Raw genomic sequence first — 14,462 nt, 5'->3', positions numbered from 1 at the left:
CACAATTAAATATATGGTCTAATTCCTGAATGACAATTCAACAGATGTCATATTTGACTCTCATTTGCTTCCCCCCCAGTATACCCACTTCTCAAACTCCACTTCCCCTCCCATGTCCGACAGGGAACCAATCCCCTCCACACCACTGGACCTGATTCACTTATCTTACCACCTAGCCCCCTGGCATGCTATATACTATACAATCCTACTTATTTGTCACCTTACTTACCTGGCATCAACTACCCAGTTGGCACCCTACTTAGCTGGCACCATAGCCCCTACACACCTCGCATCCTTCCTTGGTACTCTACTCCTTCCTCAGTTGATATCCTCCTCTCCCTGCACCTTAACATTGCACTTTACATTATGTATTTACCCTTTGACAGTGCCTGTCAATGTGGTGTCAGGATCGTTTAAATTTTGCCAGATGGCAACAGGCCACTGCTGTGAAAAGGGGATGTGGATTTCCTTCCTGTGACATTCTACACTCTGAGAGAGTTTTCAGAATGGAAGTATGGCTCTGCAGTTCTGAGGGAAACCTGAGCATAAGCTCCTCTCAGAAAGGTGGTGGTCTTGCCTTTTGGTTTAAAAAAAATAAGTGCCAAAATGACAGTCTAAGTAAGACTGCCATTCCAGTCCTTTACTTCTAATGAAAATTCACAGCTGATCTTATATGTTTAAAATTCAAATGAAGTCTGCTCATGACAGATTTTCTGAGCAACATATTTGTATGTTATGCACTCCATTTTCTTATTATTCAGGATTTTAAAAACCTCTTATTTTGAGTGAAACAGATGGGTGGAAAATTTGACAAAAGCCTGAATACCAAGCAAAGTTATCTTTGAGAAACACATTGTGTTGTATAACACCACATGAGCTCTGTGACATTAAAAATGATCTTTTTAAATTAAATGTCTTTGCCTTTTTAGAGGGAGTAGCAGAGCTCATAAAATGCAGATGATTAATTGTATGCCTTTCAAAAAATTGCTTCAAAATAGACTTAAACTATAATCATTGTACCATTAAATATTCGACAATACAATGAGTATTGTGTGCTGCAAATGATTTGATATATATTTGCACAAAGATAACATTTCTAAAACTAGAGCTGTTATTAATTGTAATGACGCTTTTAATTAAATGATGGCCGTTCATGCTGAATTTTTTTTTTATCTGACGTTAACTTTTGAATTGTTAACATCAGATGTAATTTTGTAAGTATGGATAGTCACAGGTAGAAATGTCAACCTAGTTGACTAAGGTAATTTTTTTTTCATTCATTTTATGCCCTGAATTTGGAAAGCAAGTGACAACTGAATATCCCATTAAATAGTTGTAATAATGATTTCACCTAAAAGCTGTTTGATTTACTTTTTTTCTTCCAATTCATTCTAGAAATGGAAACAAGGATATTAGAGTGCAGGAATGACATGTTGACAATCATTTTGATGCAGGACACTATCTTTTTTGAAATTGAACTGATGTATGTTTTCTGCATGCAGATGTAAATTGTTTTACAGTTGCTATGTGTGTTATTTCCTGTTACTAATGGCACCCCTGTTCTAACAATCCTCGTGTATATAACCTAACAGAGTCTGTTTCTCTTTATTGACACAGGGAATGGCAAGCCACATGGGCCAGTTTTTCTCCATGAGCCGAATGACATTGTATTTCCTGTGGATTCTGAGGAAGAGAAAGCAACGCTGAACTGTGAAGCAACAGGGAATCCAACACCACATTACAGGTTTGTGAGCAATGTCTTAATCAGTACTTTTAAGAGAAACGGTGTCCTTTGAAGATTCATTGAAATATTCTATTTAAGTTAGCATGATTTGAGTCAGTGTTTGGAACAAGGTCTGAATTAAAAATAGCAGTTGTAAATAATCACATCAGAAGGATTAAAAAAACTCAGTTTTGTACATCTGTCAAATGGTAATTAATTAACAAGGACTGAAAATAATGCAGCTTTCCTTTTCCTTTACTTCCACTGGACAATAATCTTCCCTGTGCTTGCATATCCCATACATTTTTCCTCAGTCATCTTTTGAGAGCTTATGCTTTGCTGAGGCCAGGATATACTGCATTGGAGAGGGAAGCAAAATAGTCAACAAACTCTCATGTCGTGCTCTGAGTCATTCAAATAAGTTGATTTCAGAAAGACACAACTGAAAAGGTTATTTATTCATGTGGAATCATGCAAAATATGTTCCTCAAAAAAAAAGCCAAGCAAGCTAAGAGATTTCTTTTGAAGCAAGTGATTGCAGCTGACTTATTGTAATGTGATGTCAACAAAATGACTTGCAGATGAAAAATAATCATCCTGTAAGTTATCCTTTGATGGACACAGGACACATAGTGCAATGTGAATGTTACGTTTTCTCCGAATAAAATTCTGAATTTGATATATTTTACACATGCTCTTTTTAGATTTGGAATGTAATCAATTTTAAGACAGGATAGAATGTGTGCCTTATCATTAGAAATGATCAAAAGCAGTGTAGTGTTCTGTTGTGAAAGATTCCGTCAGCAAACCCAGCAAATCAATCTATTCTATTGTCCCAGCAATCCATTACTTTGTGTTGGTCTTCCATTGTTTTGATTTCATACACCCACATTTTTGGATTATACCTCTGCTTGCTCAAATGCGTTAGCTCCAAATATGGAAATGCTAGATTTTTAAAACTCTTCCTCTTGAATTTAAGTTCCTTCTTAGCCACTCCCCTATCTCTTGCTGTTCCTTGCATTTGGAGTGCAAACCTCCGAATCTTTAGTCCTGGTTACATGCACATTCCTGATTTCTTTTGTTCTATCTTGGCCAGTCGTGCCTTTGGCTGTCTCAGTGACATGTTCTGAAACTCCATTCCTAAACCTTTGTGTGCCTTTCATCCCTCATCTGAGTTAGGTAAAACCTAACTCCTTAAATGGGCATTTGGCTTAATATGTCCCAGGATCCTCTCCAGCTCATTCACTATGGCCCCCCAATATCTGCAGATCTTGTAACAGGACCAAAAGCAATGTGTAAGAGTGCCAAAACTGTTTTTACATTTGGCACACTTCAGGGAAGATCATTTCTTAAATGTCGCTAATCTCTCTGGCACCAGATGGGCCCTGTGGAGGATCTTCCCTTGCATCGCTTATGCGTTATCACACATTGAAATTTTCTTTATATTCCCCCATATATTCTCCCATGTTTCCGATGAGATTTCTTCCCCTAACTCCTAATTCCAAATCTCATGGAGTCTCTCCATATCCCCCAGGGCATTCCCTCTCTGCAGATGATATATGGTACTAACTGAGAGAGCACCCCCGCATCGGTGCACTCTATATTCTATATCCAACTTGTAGGGCCGGGTCAAGCGCGTGGTCTTCTTCTGTGTGTAATCCCTAACCTGGAAATATCAGAAAAGGTCCCTATAAGGGATTCCGCATTTCTGACCTAATTGGCTAAATGACATCAAGACCTCTCCCTCAAACACGTCTCCCAGACAGGACATTGGTTTATCCTGCCAAGCTGTGAAGCCGGAGTCCATTGACCCCGGTCTAAATCCTGGGGCTCCCACAAACTGGGTGAACGGCGACGTTTTAGGCAATTGTCCTCACCCTGCACATTATCCTCCATGCTTTTACGGTATTTATGACAATCGGACTTTCACGGTGCTTAACTACTGACCTAATCTTATCCATGAACAGTAAGTTTATGAGAGGACATTTCGCCTGCGAGGCCTCTACATCAAGCCATAGCGACTTCAAGTCATTATGCACCCATTTCCCTATATATGACAGCAGGGTGTCTGTTTGATATCTCCTCAGATCTGGGAGGTCCATCCCTCCCCATTCCCCCCCCCCCCCCAATACCCTGCGGAAGTTGCAACTTGTTAAGTTTAATTAAGGAACGTTTACGGCACCACATAAATCATCCAAACCATCCCGCAAACCTCTGCAGCAGCTGTTTGGGTAATAACAGCTGGAGCATCCTCATAGGATATAACAATCGAGAAAGAACATTCATTTTAATCAAGACTATGTGGCCTAGCTACAATGTGGGTCGTCTCTCCCATTGCTGCAAGTCCTGCTTTATTCTCTCAAACAGCTGCACAAAGTTTGCTCTGTCCAGCTGTCAGACGTGAGGGGTAATAAAAATTCCCAGATAGAGAAAACTTATCTGAGACCATCCAAAAGGAAACTCCATTCTGTCTTCCAGCTTCAGTACCTCAACCAATTCCCACACCATCACCCCCTCGCCCTGGCTGTCCCTCCCCACACCAGAACTGCTCGATTTAACCCCATTTGTAATAAATGCCACCTTGGGGTTTTAATATAACACTGCCACCCACCTGGCGAAGGCCCCTCCCAGACCAAAGCGATCTAGAACAACAAAGAGATATGACCATTCCACCCGATCAAAAGCCTTTTCTGCATCCAGGGAGATCACCAAACCTGACATATTTGCACTATATTCAACACCCACCTGATATTGTTGGAGGAGCTGCAGCCCTTGATAAAACCCATCTGGTCCTCTTTTATCATAATGGGCAGCACATAATCCAGTCTCAGAGCTAACACCTTTGATAGAATTTTAAAATCCACATTCAACAACGAGATAGATCTATACGATGTGCAATCCTCGGGGTCTTTCCCTTTCTTTAAGGTAAGGGAAATATTAGCCTTCCTAAGAGAGGGTGGAAGACAGTTCTGGCTATACAAATGACTATACAACCCCAGCAGTGGTTCAGTTAACATGTGTATGAACTCCTTGTAAAATTCATTTGGGAATCAGGTAGATGAAGGAGCGGCGCTCCGAAAGCTAGTGCTTCCAATTAAACCTGTTGGACTGTAACCTGGTGTTGTGTGATTTGTAACTTTGTACACCGCAGTCCAACACCAGCATCTCCAAATCATTAGCACTTTCGAGCTGACTCATCGCCTCCTGCACCTCCTGTACTGTCGGAGCTGCATTTAAAAGGGAGGCCTGATCTGCGTTTATACTGGGAAGGTCCAAGTTCTCAAAGAAGGGTTCCATTCTCGCATCTTCCCTGCCGCCCTCCAACCAGTATAACTCCGCATTGAACTCTCAGAATCTGGCATAGATCTTCCTCAATTCAGGAGTGATATTGCCAGCTCTCTCCCTGATTAATCTAGAGACGGCATAAACTAAAACTTCGAGAGGGTGCGCCGGGAGACAGTATAAACGTTCAGGATGCAATACTCTTTTCCGTGTATCAGCGCCTTGAGAATGACGAACCATTCCAAATGCATCCTTGATTTCATCTGTCACCTGAAAATGGACGTTCTTTCGTACAAGTATGGCCACTGTTCTGCTTTTGGAGCTAAAGAACGAAAAGAATACCCTGTCGTATCCCCCCTGCTGTAACTTCAGATGTTCCCTATCAGTCAAACTCTTTCTTTCCTCAGATTTGAGAGCACCTTTTTTCTTTTAATGGGGGAATGGCTCCCCTTTATATTCCAGGTGCACCACCTGAACAGATCGCTAGCCATGACCACTTACTGCAGCCCACGGTCCCTGAGAGGAAGAAGCCCATTCAGTGTGTGACGAGTGGGGGAAAATACGGACTCTATTCCTTCCAACATTACCAAAACTACTAAAACTAAAAAGCTAACCTCTATTCCTAACTTAAACAGATAAACACAAAAAGCACAAATTCCCAGAGAAAAAGCTTTGGGGAAAAAGCTTCTTGCTCTCCATCCTGTCTATACCTCTCATGATTTTGTAGGCCTCAATCAGTTTCCGTCTCAACCCTCATCTTTCCAATGAAAATAATCCTAATCCACTGAACCTCTCCTCATAGTTAGCACCTCCAGACCAGTCAACACCATGGTGAACCTCCTCTGCACCCTCTCCAAAGCATCCAAATCCTTTTGGTAATGTGGTGACCAAAACTGTACGTAGTATTCTAAATATGGCCAAACCAAAGTCTAATACAACTGTAACATGACTTGCCGCCTCTTGTACTCAATACCCCATCCGATGAAGGAAAGCATGCCGTATGCCTTCTTGACCACTGGGCTGACTCGTGTTGCTACCTTCAGGGAACAATAGACCTGAACACCCAGATCTCTCTGAACATCAATTTTTCCAAGACTTTACTATTTACTGTATAGTTCGCTCTTGAATTGGATCTTTCAAAATGCATCACCTCGTACTTGTCCGGATTGAACTCTATCTGCCATTTATCTGCCCAACTCTCCAATCTATCTATATTCTGCTGTATTCTCTGACAGTTCCCGTCACTATCTGCTTCTCCACCAATCATAGTGTCATCTGCAAACCTGTTAATCAGACCATCTACACCTTCCTCCAAATCATTTATGTATATTACAAACAACAGTGGTTTCCAGCATGGATCCCTCTGGGACACCACTGATCACCGGTCTCCATTTTGAAAAGCTCCGTTCCACTACTACTGTCTGTCTCCTGATGCCCAACCAGTTCTCTGTCCATCTAGCTAGAATACCCTGGACCCCATGTGACTTCACCTTCTCCATCAACCTACCATGGGAACCTTATCAAACACCTTACTAAAATCCATGTATATGACATCTACATCCCTTCCCTTATCAATCAGCTTTGTCACCTCTTCAAAGAATTCTATTAGGTTTGTAAGACATGAGCTTCCTTGCACAAAACCATGCTGCCTATCACTAATAGCCTAAACTCTTCCAAATGGCTATAAATCCTATCCCTCAGTAACTTCTCCAGCAGCTTCCCTACCACTGACGTCAGGCTCACAGGTCTGTGATTACCTGGATTATACCTGCTACCCTTTGTAAACATGGGGACAACATCAGCAATTCTTCAGTCCTCTGGGACCTTCCCCATGTTCAAGCATGCTGCATAGATATCTGTTAAAGCCCCAGCTATTTCCTCTCTCGCTTCCCTCAGTAACCTGACATAGATCCCATCCGGACCTGGGGACTTGTCCACCTTAATGCCTTTTAGAATGCCCAAAACATCCTCTCTCCTCCTGCTGACTTGATGTAGAGTAATCAAAGATCTATCCCGAACCTGAACATCTGCCATGCCCCTCTCCTCGGTGAATACCAATGCAAAATACTCATTAAGAATCTCACCCATTTTCTCTGAATCCACGCATATCTTTCCTCCTTTGTCCTTGAGTGGGACAACCCTTTCATGAGGTACCCTCTTGCTCCTGAAATGTGAATAAAAGGCTTTGGAGTTTTCCTTAACCCTGCTCGCTAAGAATATCTTATGACCTCTTTCAGCTCTTTTAATTCCTCATTTCTGATTGGTCCTATATTCCCGATATTCTTGCAAAGCTTTGTCTGTCTTCAGTCGCCTCGACCTTAAGTATGCATCCTTTTTCCTCTTAGCTAGACTTCACATGTCATCCATGGTTCCCTCATCTTTCTATTTCTATCCCTCATTTTCACAGGATCACATATCTCTCCTGAACTCAAATCAACCTCTCTTTAAAAGCCTCCCACATATCAAATGTGGATTGACCTTCAAACAGCTGCTCCAAATCTACATCCCCAGCTCCTGCTGAATTTTGCTATAGTTGGCCTTCCCCCAGTTTAGCACTCATCCTTTCGGACCACTCTGGTCTTTGTCTGTGAATATTCTAAAACTTATGGAATTGTGATCATTATTTCCAAAGTAATTTCTTGCTGAAACTTCAACCACCTGTTGGGCTCATTCCCTAACACCAGATCCAATATGGCCCCATTACGAGTTGGCCTATTTATATATTGCTCTATTAAACCGCAAGGTTTGTGAAGGTTTGTAATTCAGGTTGAGGTTTAGGGTGTAGGTTTGCTCGCTGAGCTGTAGGTTTGATATCCAGACGTTTCATTACCTGGCTAGGTAACATCATCAGTGGCGACCTCCAAGTGAAGCGAAGCTGTTGTCTCCTGCTTTCTATTTATATCTTTCTCCTGGATGGGGTGCGCAGTGTGCAGAATCCTCAAGAACAAACCACGACAAGCAGACAAAACACAGCCAGAAACCCTAACCACCTTACCATATATCAAAGAAGTTTCAGAAATGACAGCCAGACTACTAAGACCCCTCAGAATCCTCGTATCACACAAACCCACCAACACTCTCAAACAAAAAGTAACAAACTTAAAAGACCCAGTACAACCCATGGACAAAACCAATGTCATCTATAAAATTCCATGCAAGGACTGCCACAAACACTATGTTGGACAAACAGGAAGAAAGTTAGCCACCAGGATACATGAACACCAGCTAGCCACAAAAAGACACGACCCCCTCTCCATCATATCCCTACACATGGATGACAAAAACCATCATTTTGACTGGGACAACACGTCTATCCTGGGACAGGCTAAGACAGGCTAAGACTTTCCTGAAGAAGGGCTTATGCCCGAAACGTCGATTCTCCTGTTCCCTGGATGCTGCCTGACCTGCTGCGCTTTTCCAGCAACACATTTCCAGCTCTGATCTCCAGCATCTGCAGACCTCACTTTCTCCTCACAGGCTAAGAAAAGACATACCAGAGAATTCCTAGAGGCCTGGCACTCCAAACACAATGCCATAAACAAGCACATAGATCTAGATGCCATCTATCAACCCCTCAGAAAACGAACAGGAAATGACATCACCACAAACCCCAGGAACCCCATCCAGGAGAAAGATATAAATAGAAAGCAGGAGGCAACAGCTTCACTTCACTTGGAGGTTGCCACTGATGATGTTACCTAGCCAGGTAATGAAACGTCTGGATATCAAACCTACAGCTCAGCGAGCAAACCTACACTTTATTAAACCCTCCAGGATGCTCCTTACAAATTCTGCTCCAATCAGACCTCTAACACGAAGTGAATCCCAGTGAATGTTGGGAAAACTAAAATCTCCGGTCACCAATACCCTGTTATTCCTACATCTTTCCATGATCTCTCTCCACATTTGTACCTGTATCTTACACTCACTGTTGGGAGGCCTGTAGTAGAGCCCCAACATTATTACTGCACCCTTCCTATTTCTGAGCTCTGCCCATATTACCTCACTACTCCCATATTGCCCTCCTTCAGCACAGCTGTGATGTCTTCTTTGACCAGTAATGCAACTCCTTCACCCCTTTTACCTCCCTCTCTATCCCACCTGAAGCATCGATATCCTGGGATGTTTAATTGCCAATCGTGCCATTCCCTCAACCAAATCTCAGTAATAGCAATGACATCATACTCCCAGGTCATAATCCAAGCCATATGTTCATCTGCCTTACCTACTATACTTCTTGCATTAAAACAAATGCACCTCAGACCACCAGTCCCTCTGCGTTCATCCTCTCCTCACTGCCTACTCTTCCTCTTAGTCACACTGACTTAATTATCTAGTTCCTTACAGGCTTTAGTTACTACCTCCTTCCTGTGCACGAACCTCATCATTTGGTTCCCATCCCCCTACTGCATTAGTTTAAACTCTCCCCAACAGCGTTAGCAAAAGCACCTCCAAGGACATTGTTTTCAGTGTGACCCAGGTGTAGACCATCTAATTTGTAATAGTCCCACCACTCCCAGAAGCGGTTTCAATAACCCAAAAATCTGAGCCCCTCCCTCCTGCACCATCTCTCAAGCCACGCATTCATCCTGCTTATTCTGTCATCCCCATCTGACTCGCACACGGCACTGGTAGAAATCCTGAGATTACTATCTCTGAAGTCTTACTTTTTAACTTGTTTTCTAACTCCCTAAATTCTTCTTGTTGGAGCTCATCCCGTTTTTTTACTTATATCATTGGTGCCTGCATGCACCACGACAACTGGCTGTTCACCATCCCCCTTGAGAATTTTCTGCAGCCGATCTGAGACATCCCTGACCCATGCACCTGGGACGCAACATACCATTCAGGAATCGCATTTTTGACCACAGAACCGCCTATCTACTCCCCTTGCAATTGAATCCCTTATGACTATAGCCCATCCACTCTTTTTCCTGTCCTTCTGAACAACAGAGCCAGCCATGATGCCTTGAACTTGGCTACTGCTGCCTTCTCCTGGTGAACCATCTCCCCCAGCAGTATCCAAAACCGTAAACCTGTTTTGAATGGAGATGACTGCAGGGGACACCTGCACTGCTTTCCTGCTCTTTCTCTGCCTTTTGGTCACCCATTCCCTTTCTCCCTCAGCAATCCTAACCGTGGTGTGACCAATTCACTAAACGTGCTATCCACAACCCCCTCACCACCACGGGTGCTCCCAAGTGAGTCCATCTGCAGCTCCAGAGCCGTCATGCAGGGGTCTAACAACAGCTGCAACTGGACACACTTACTGCACGTGAAGGAGCCAGGGACATCAGCTGTGTCCCTGAGCTCCCACATTGAGCAAAAGGAGCATAACATGAGTCTGAGATCTCCTGCCATTGTTAGCCTTAAGTTTTATCTAAGTTGAGACTGAAGTTACGAAAAAGGTAAGAAAGGCTTTTGCCAATCACACGATAAAATTTTTAAAAAACAGAAAATCCTTTCCTTACCAACACACCACAAATTTAGTCCCATTTACCAGCACTTGGCCCATATCCCTCTAAACCCTTCCTATTCATATACCCATTCAGATGCCTTTTTAATTGTTGTAATTGGACCAGTCTCCACCACTTCCTCTGCAGCTCAATCCATTGATGCATCACTCTCTGCGTGGAAAAGTTGCCCTTAGGTTCCTTTTAAATTTTTCCCCTCTCACCCTAAACCTATGCCATCTCGTTTTGAAATCCCCCACCCCAGAGGAAAGATCTTGTCTATTTACCCTTTCTCTGCCCCTCATGATTTTATAAACCTCTATAAGGTCATCCCTCAGACTCCGATGTTCCAGGGGAAACAGCCTATTCAGCCTCTCCCTATCACTCAAATCTGACATCCTTGTAAATCTTGTCTGAACCCTTTCAAGTTTCACAATGCCCTTTAGCAGGAAGAACAGAATTGCACACAATATTCCAAAGCTGGCCAAACCAATGTCCTATACAGCCACAACATGACTTCTCAACTCCTATACTCGATGCTCTGACCAATAAAGGAAAGCGTACCAAATGCCTTCTTCACTGTCCTATCTACCTGCGACTCCACTTTCAAGGAGCTATGAACCTGCACTCCAAGGTCTCTTTGTTCAGCAACACTCCACAGAACCTTACCATTAAGTTTATAAGTCCTGTCCTGATTTGCCTTTTCAAAATGCAGTACCTCGCATTTATCTATATTAAACCCCATCTGAGATGACTCAGGTCATTGGCTCATCTGATTAAGATCCCATTGCACTCTGAGGCAACCTTCTTCACCTTTCTACTATACCTTCAATTTTGATGGCATCTTTAACCTCACTAACTATACTTCCTATGTTCGCATTAGTGGACCCAGCACTGATCCTTGTGCCACTCCACTGGTCCCAAGTCTCCAGTCTGAAAGGCAACCCACTACCACCCTCTGTTTTCTCCATTAAAGCCAGTTCTGTATCCAAATGGCTAGTTCTCCCTGTATTCCAGGTGACCTTACCTTACTAACCATCTCCCATGGGGAACCTTGTTGAACACCTTACTGAAGTCCATATAGATCACGTCCATCACTCTGCCCTCATCAATCCTCTTTGTTACTTCTTCAAAAAACTCAATAAAGTCTGTGAGACATGATTTTCCACGCACAAAGCCATGTTGACTATCCCTAATCAGTCCTAGCCTTTCCAAATACATGTACATCCTGTCCCTCAGAATTCCCTCCAACAACTTGCCTACCACCGATGTCAGGCTCACTGGTCTATTGTTCCCTGGCTTGTCCTTACTACCTTTCTTAAATAATGGCACCATGTTAGCTAACTCCAGTCTTCTGGCATGTCACCTGTGACTATTGATGATCCAAATGCCTCAGCAAGGGGCCCAGCAATCACTTTCCCTCGCTTGCCACAGAGTTGTAGGGTGCACCTGACCTCAGCCACATGTTCATCTGTTCTATCCTGCTGTTCATACCCTTACTAACTCGTGGCCCCAAGAGTAATCCAGATATTACTGCCCTCAAGGACCTCCTTTTTGAACTCCTGCCTAACTTTCTATACTTTCTCTTCAGAATCTCATCCTTTTCCCTTCCTATGTCGCATCACCATCTTTGCTCCTTCACAATCTACAGTCCCAGAAAATAGCACCATCTTATTGCTCTAAAAAACGCTGCTCCAGGCTAACGTCGTATCTATGTTTTATACTTTTTAAAATTTAATCAAGAGCTAGCTCTCAAAATGTATCATCAAAAATAGAACCCACTCTATTCACTACTCTCAATTTATAGCAAGGTTACACTTAAAAACTATGCACTAGCTTCTCCTGTACTGTGAGCTCTCCCACGCAGGTTCCTTCAAGGTCAGCTTTGAACTTTGTTGTATCTTTACTTAGACACACTCTGATATCCAGAGATACTTGAACTCAAACAGCAAAGACAGTCACAATGCAGATTCACTACTGTGTGTCAGACAGCAGTGTAGGTTTCTTTCTTTGACTATGTGGTCTCTGCCTTTGTCTGTCTTCCTCCATTTTATAGTGCAGTTGTTTTGATCTTTTTTCCCCCAATGTACCAAAACAATGTAAGCTTATAAAACAGTAATTACTGCTCCTAGAATTTGAGAGTTGAAAGTTCCTTTTGCGTCAGTGGTAAGTTTCCACATTGGTACGATCAATTACATTGTTTGAGGCTCGCTATTGCCTCCAAGGAGCAAGTCACTGACTCTGCTTGGACCTCTGGAGATCTGTGACAGACTTGACTAGTGGTGAGTGAAGACTTCATGACAGCCTCCTGGATAATGTACAACAACCTTTTGTGGTCACATTTCAGCATACCGTTAATGGAGTATAGTCTTTTACTATCGATGGTGGCCTGTCAACCACTTGAATTGGCTTCTCTTTGTGCTACCTCACTTTGGTATTTCCTCATGGACTTATCCTTTTCCCCTTCTGTTTATAATCTGACCCCTTAGTGACATCATCCAAAAGCATAATATCAATTCTCGTATGTATGCTGATCATCCCAATGCTACCTCTCACCTGTCTCTCAATCATGGAGGGCCAAATATCATGTGACTTGAAGTGCACCCTTGTAATTTGCAAGAAGAATTATGTGTGAGAGAAATGGAATGTGTTGAAAGGATGTGAGGACAGCATTTGTGAAGGGTGACTCTGAAGAATGGGTGTGAAATCGCTACAAAACAAGTGCCAGCTATAATCAACAATTCAGATTGGGGAGACTTGCCTCCAAATAGAGGGGGATGGCTATATTTGAAAAGCATATGTTTAAGGAGTATTGCATAAAAAAGAAATGCTGGTACAATCAGGATGTGGAGGCTCGTACTTGAAAATGCCTTACATCTCATCTTTTCTGCTGTGATGCACGCATTGAATATTTTTCAGTATGCTATACGTGAGTGAAGGTGAACACTCCTCAGAACACTTCCAGCCATAATTGTCTATAAGATGGGCTTCTTCCTCCCATCAAACGGGATCCATATTACTCTATGGTCTACAACATCAGTTCCAGGGATGTCTGATATGCTATTTATTTGTCTCACTTGTGTTACAAGAATTGTTTTTTTGTTTTGAAGATACTGTTTCTAGTTTTCCTTTTTTATGGTTTTCTTTTAGTAATTACACCGTCTACAGACAATTTTGTTTTTAAAAACTGCCAACTGAGTTTAAGAGATTGCCAAACTGCCAAGAGAGCCTGGTCTACTGCTAATTTCAAGATTTAGCATTTAACCAAGTGGGCTGAAACAAGACCTTCAAATCTCTGGGGAGCATAGAACACGCCCTTGTTCAGACCATCCTGAACATTTCAAATACTTCTGCTCGAGATATCAAAATGTAATTATTGGTTTTGAAGCCATGACTGCTGCAGATGTGAACTGATAGAATCTCTCTGGAATGTATAAGTGAGTAACGTGCTTTATGGGCTCCTTAACAAGAAGGAGTGGAGTTTAAGGCAATGCTATTCTGAAGACATGCTGAGAAGCCATGTCATTCTCTCTCTCTCTCTTTGGAAAAGGCAGCCCTGGTTTTGTCAAAGTGATCAATTGTGAACCAGAGAAAACATAGAAATGACTGCATTCAGAATAGGTGAAGTGAGCAGCTAAAGCATTGACAGCCACAGAACAGCTGAACATATACTCATCTATTGTAACTTCCATAGACTATGACTTGGAGGTGCCGGTGTTGGACTGATGTGGACAATGTTTAAGAATCACACACCAGGTTATAGTCCAACAGGCTTATTTGGAAACACTGGCTTTCAAAAGCTAATGTTTCCAAATAAACCTGTTGGATTATAACCTGGTGTTGTGTGATTTTTTTAACTTGATAAAGCAAAGATCTTTACTCAATGTGTTAACTTATGAAGATAAAATGACTTTACCCAAAGTTCTAATACTTGCCATTGTAGAATACTTCCATTCTGTCCCATCAGCATTGTTTTAAATACAGAGACTATTAACAGTCAGGTG

At 42.4% G+C, this 14,462-nt stretch overlaps 1 protein-coding gene across 14 annotated transcripts in view; it reads left to right on the top strand.

Annotated features, from left to right (window-relative positions):
- Nucleotides 1-14,462, top strand: part of LOC122559093 (contactin-4-like) — a 2,514,776-nt gene that overhangs the window by 1,514,653 nt on the left and 985,661 nt on the right. For all 14 annotated transcript variants that reach the window (XM_087994461.1, XM_087994471.1, XM_087994472.1 and 11 more), the window contains one exon: nt 1,618-1,744. In XM_087994461.1, coding sequence (XP_087850587.1) covers nt 1,618-1,744 — 127 coding nt within the window. The remainder of the gene's footprint in view (nt 1-1,617; nt 1,745-14,462) is intronic.

Source organism: Chiloscyllium plagiosum, unplaced genomic scaffold, assembly GCF_037043375.1.
Source record: "Chiloscyllium plagiosum isolate Xiang-an unplaced genomic scaffold, Cpla_swu_hap1 HiC_scaffold_14, whole genome shotgun sequence".
NCBI classification, from domain to species: Eukaryota; Metazoa; Chordata; class Chondrichthyes; order Orectolobiformes; family Hemiscylliidae; genus Chiloscyllium; species Chiloscyllium plagiosum.
This window is presented reverse-complemented; position numbering and strand designations above follow the sequence as displayed.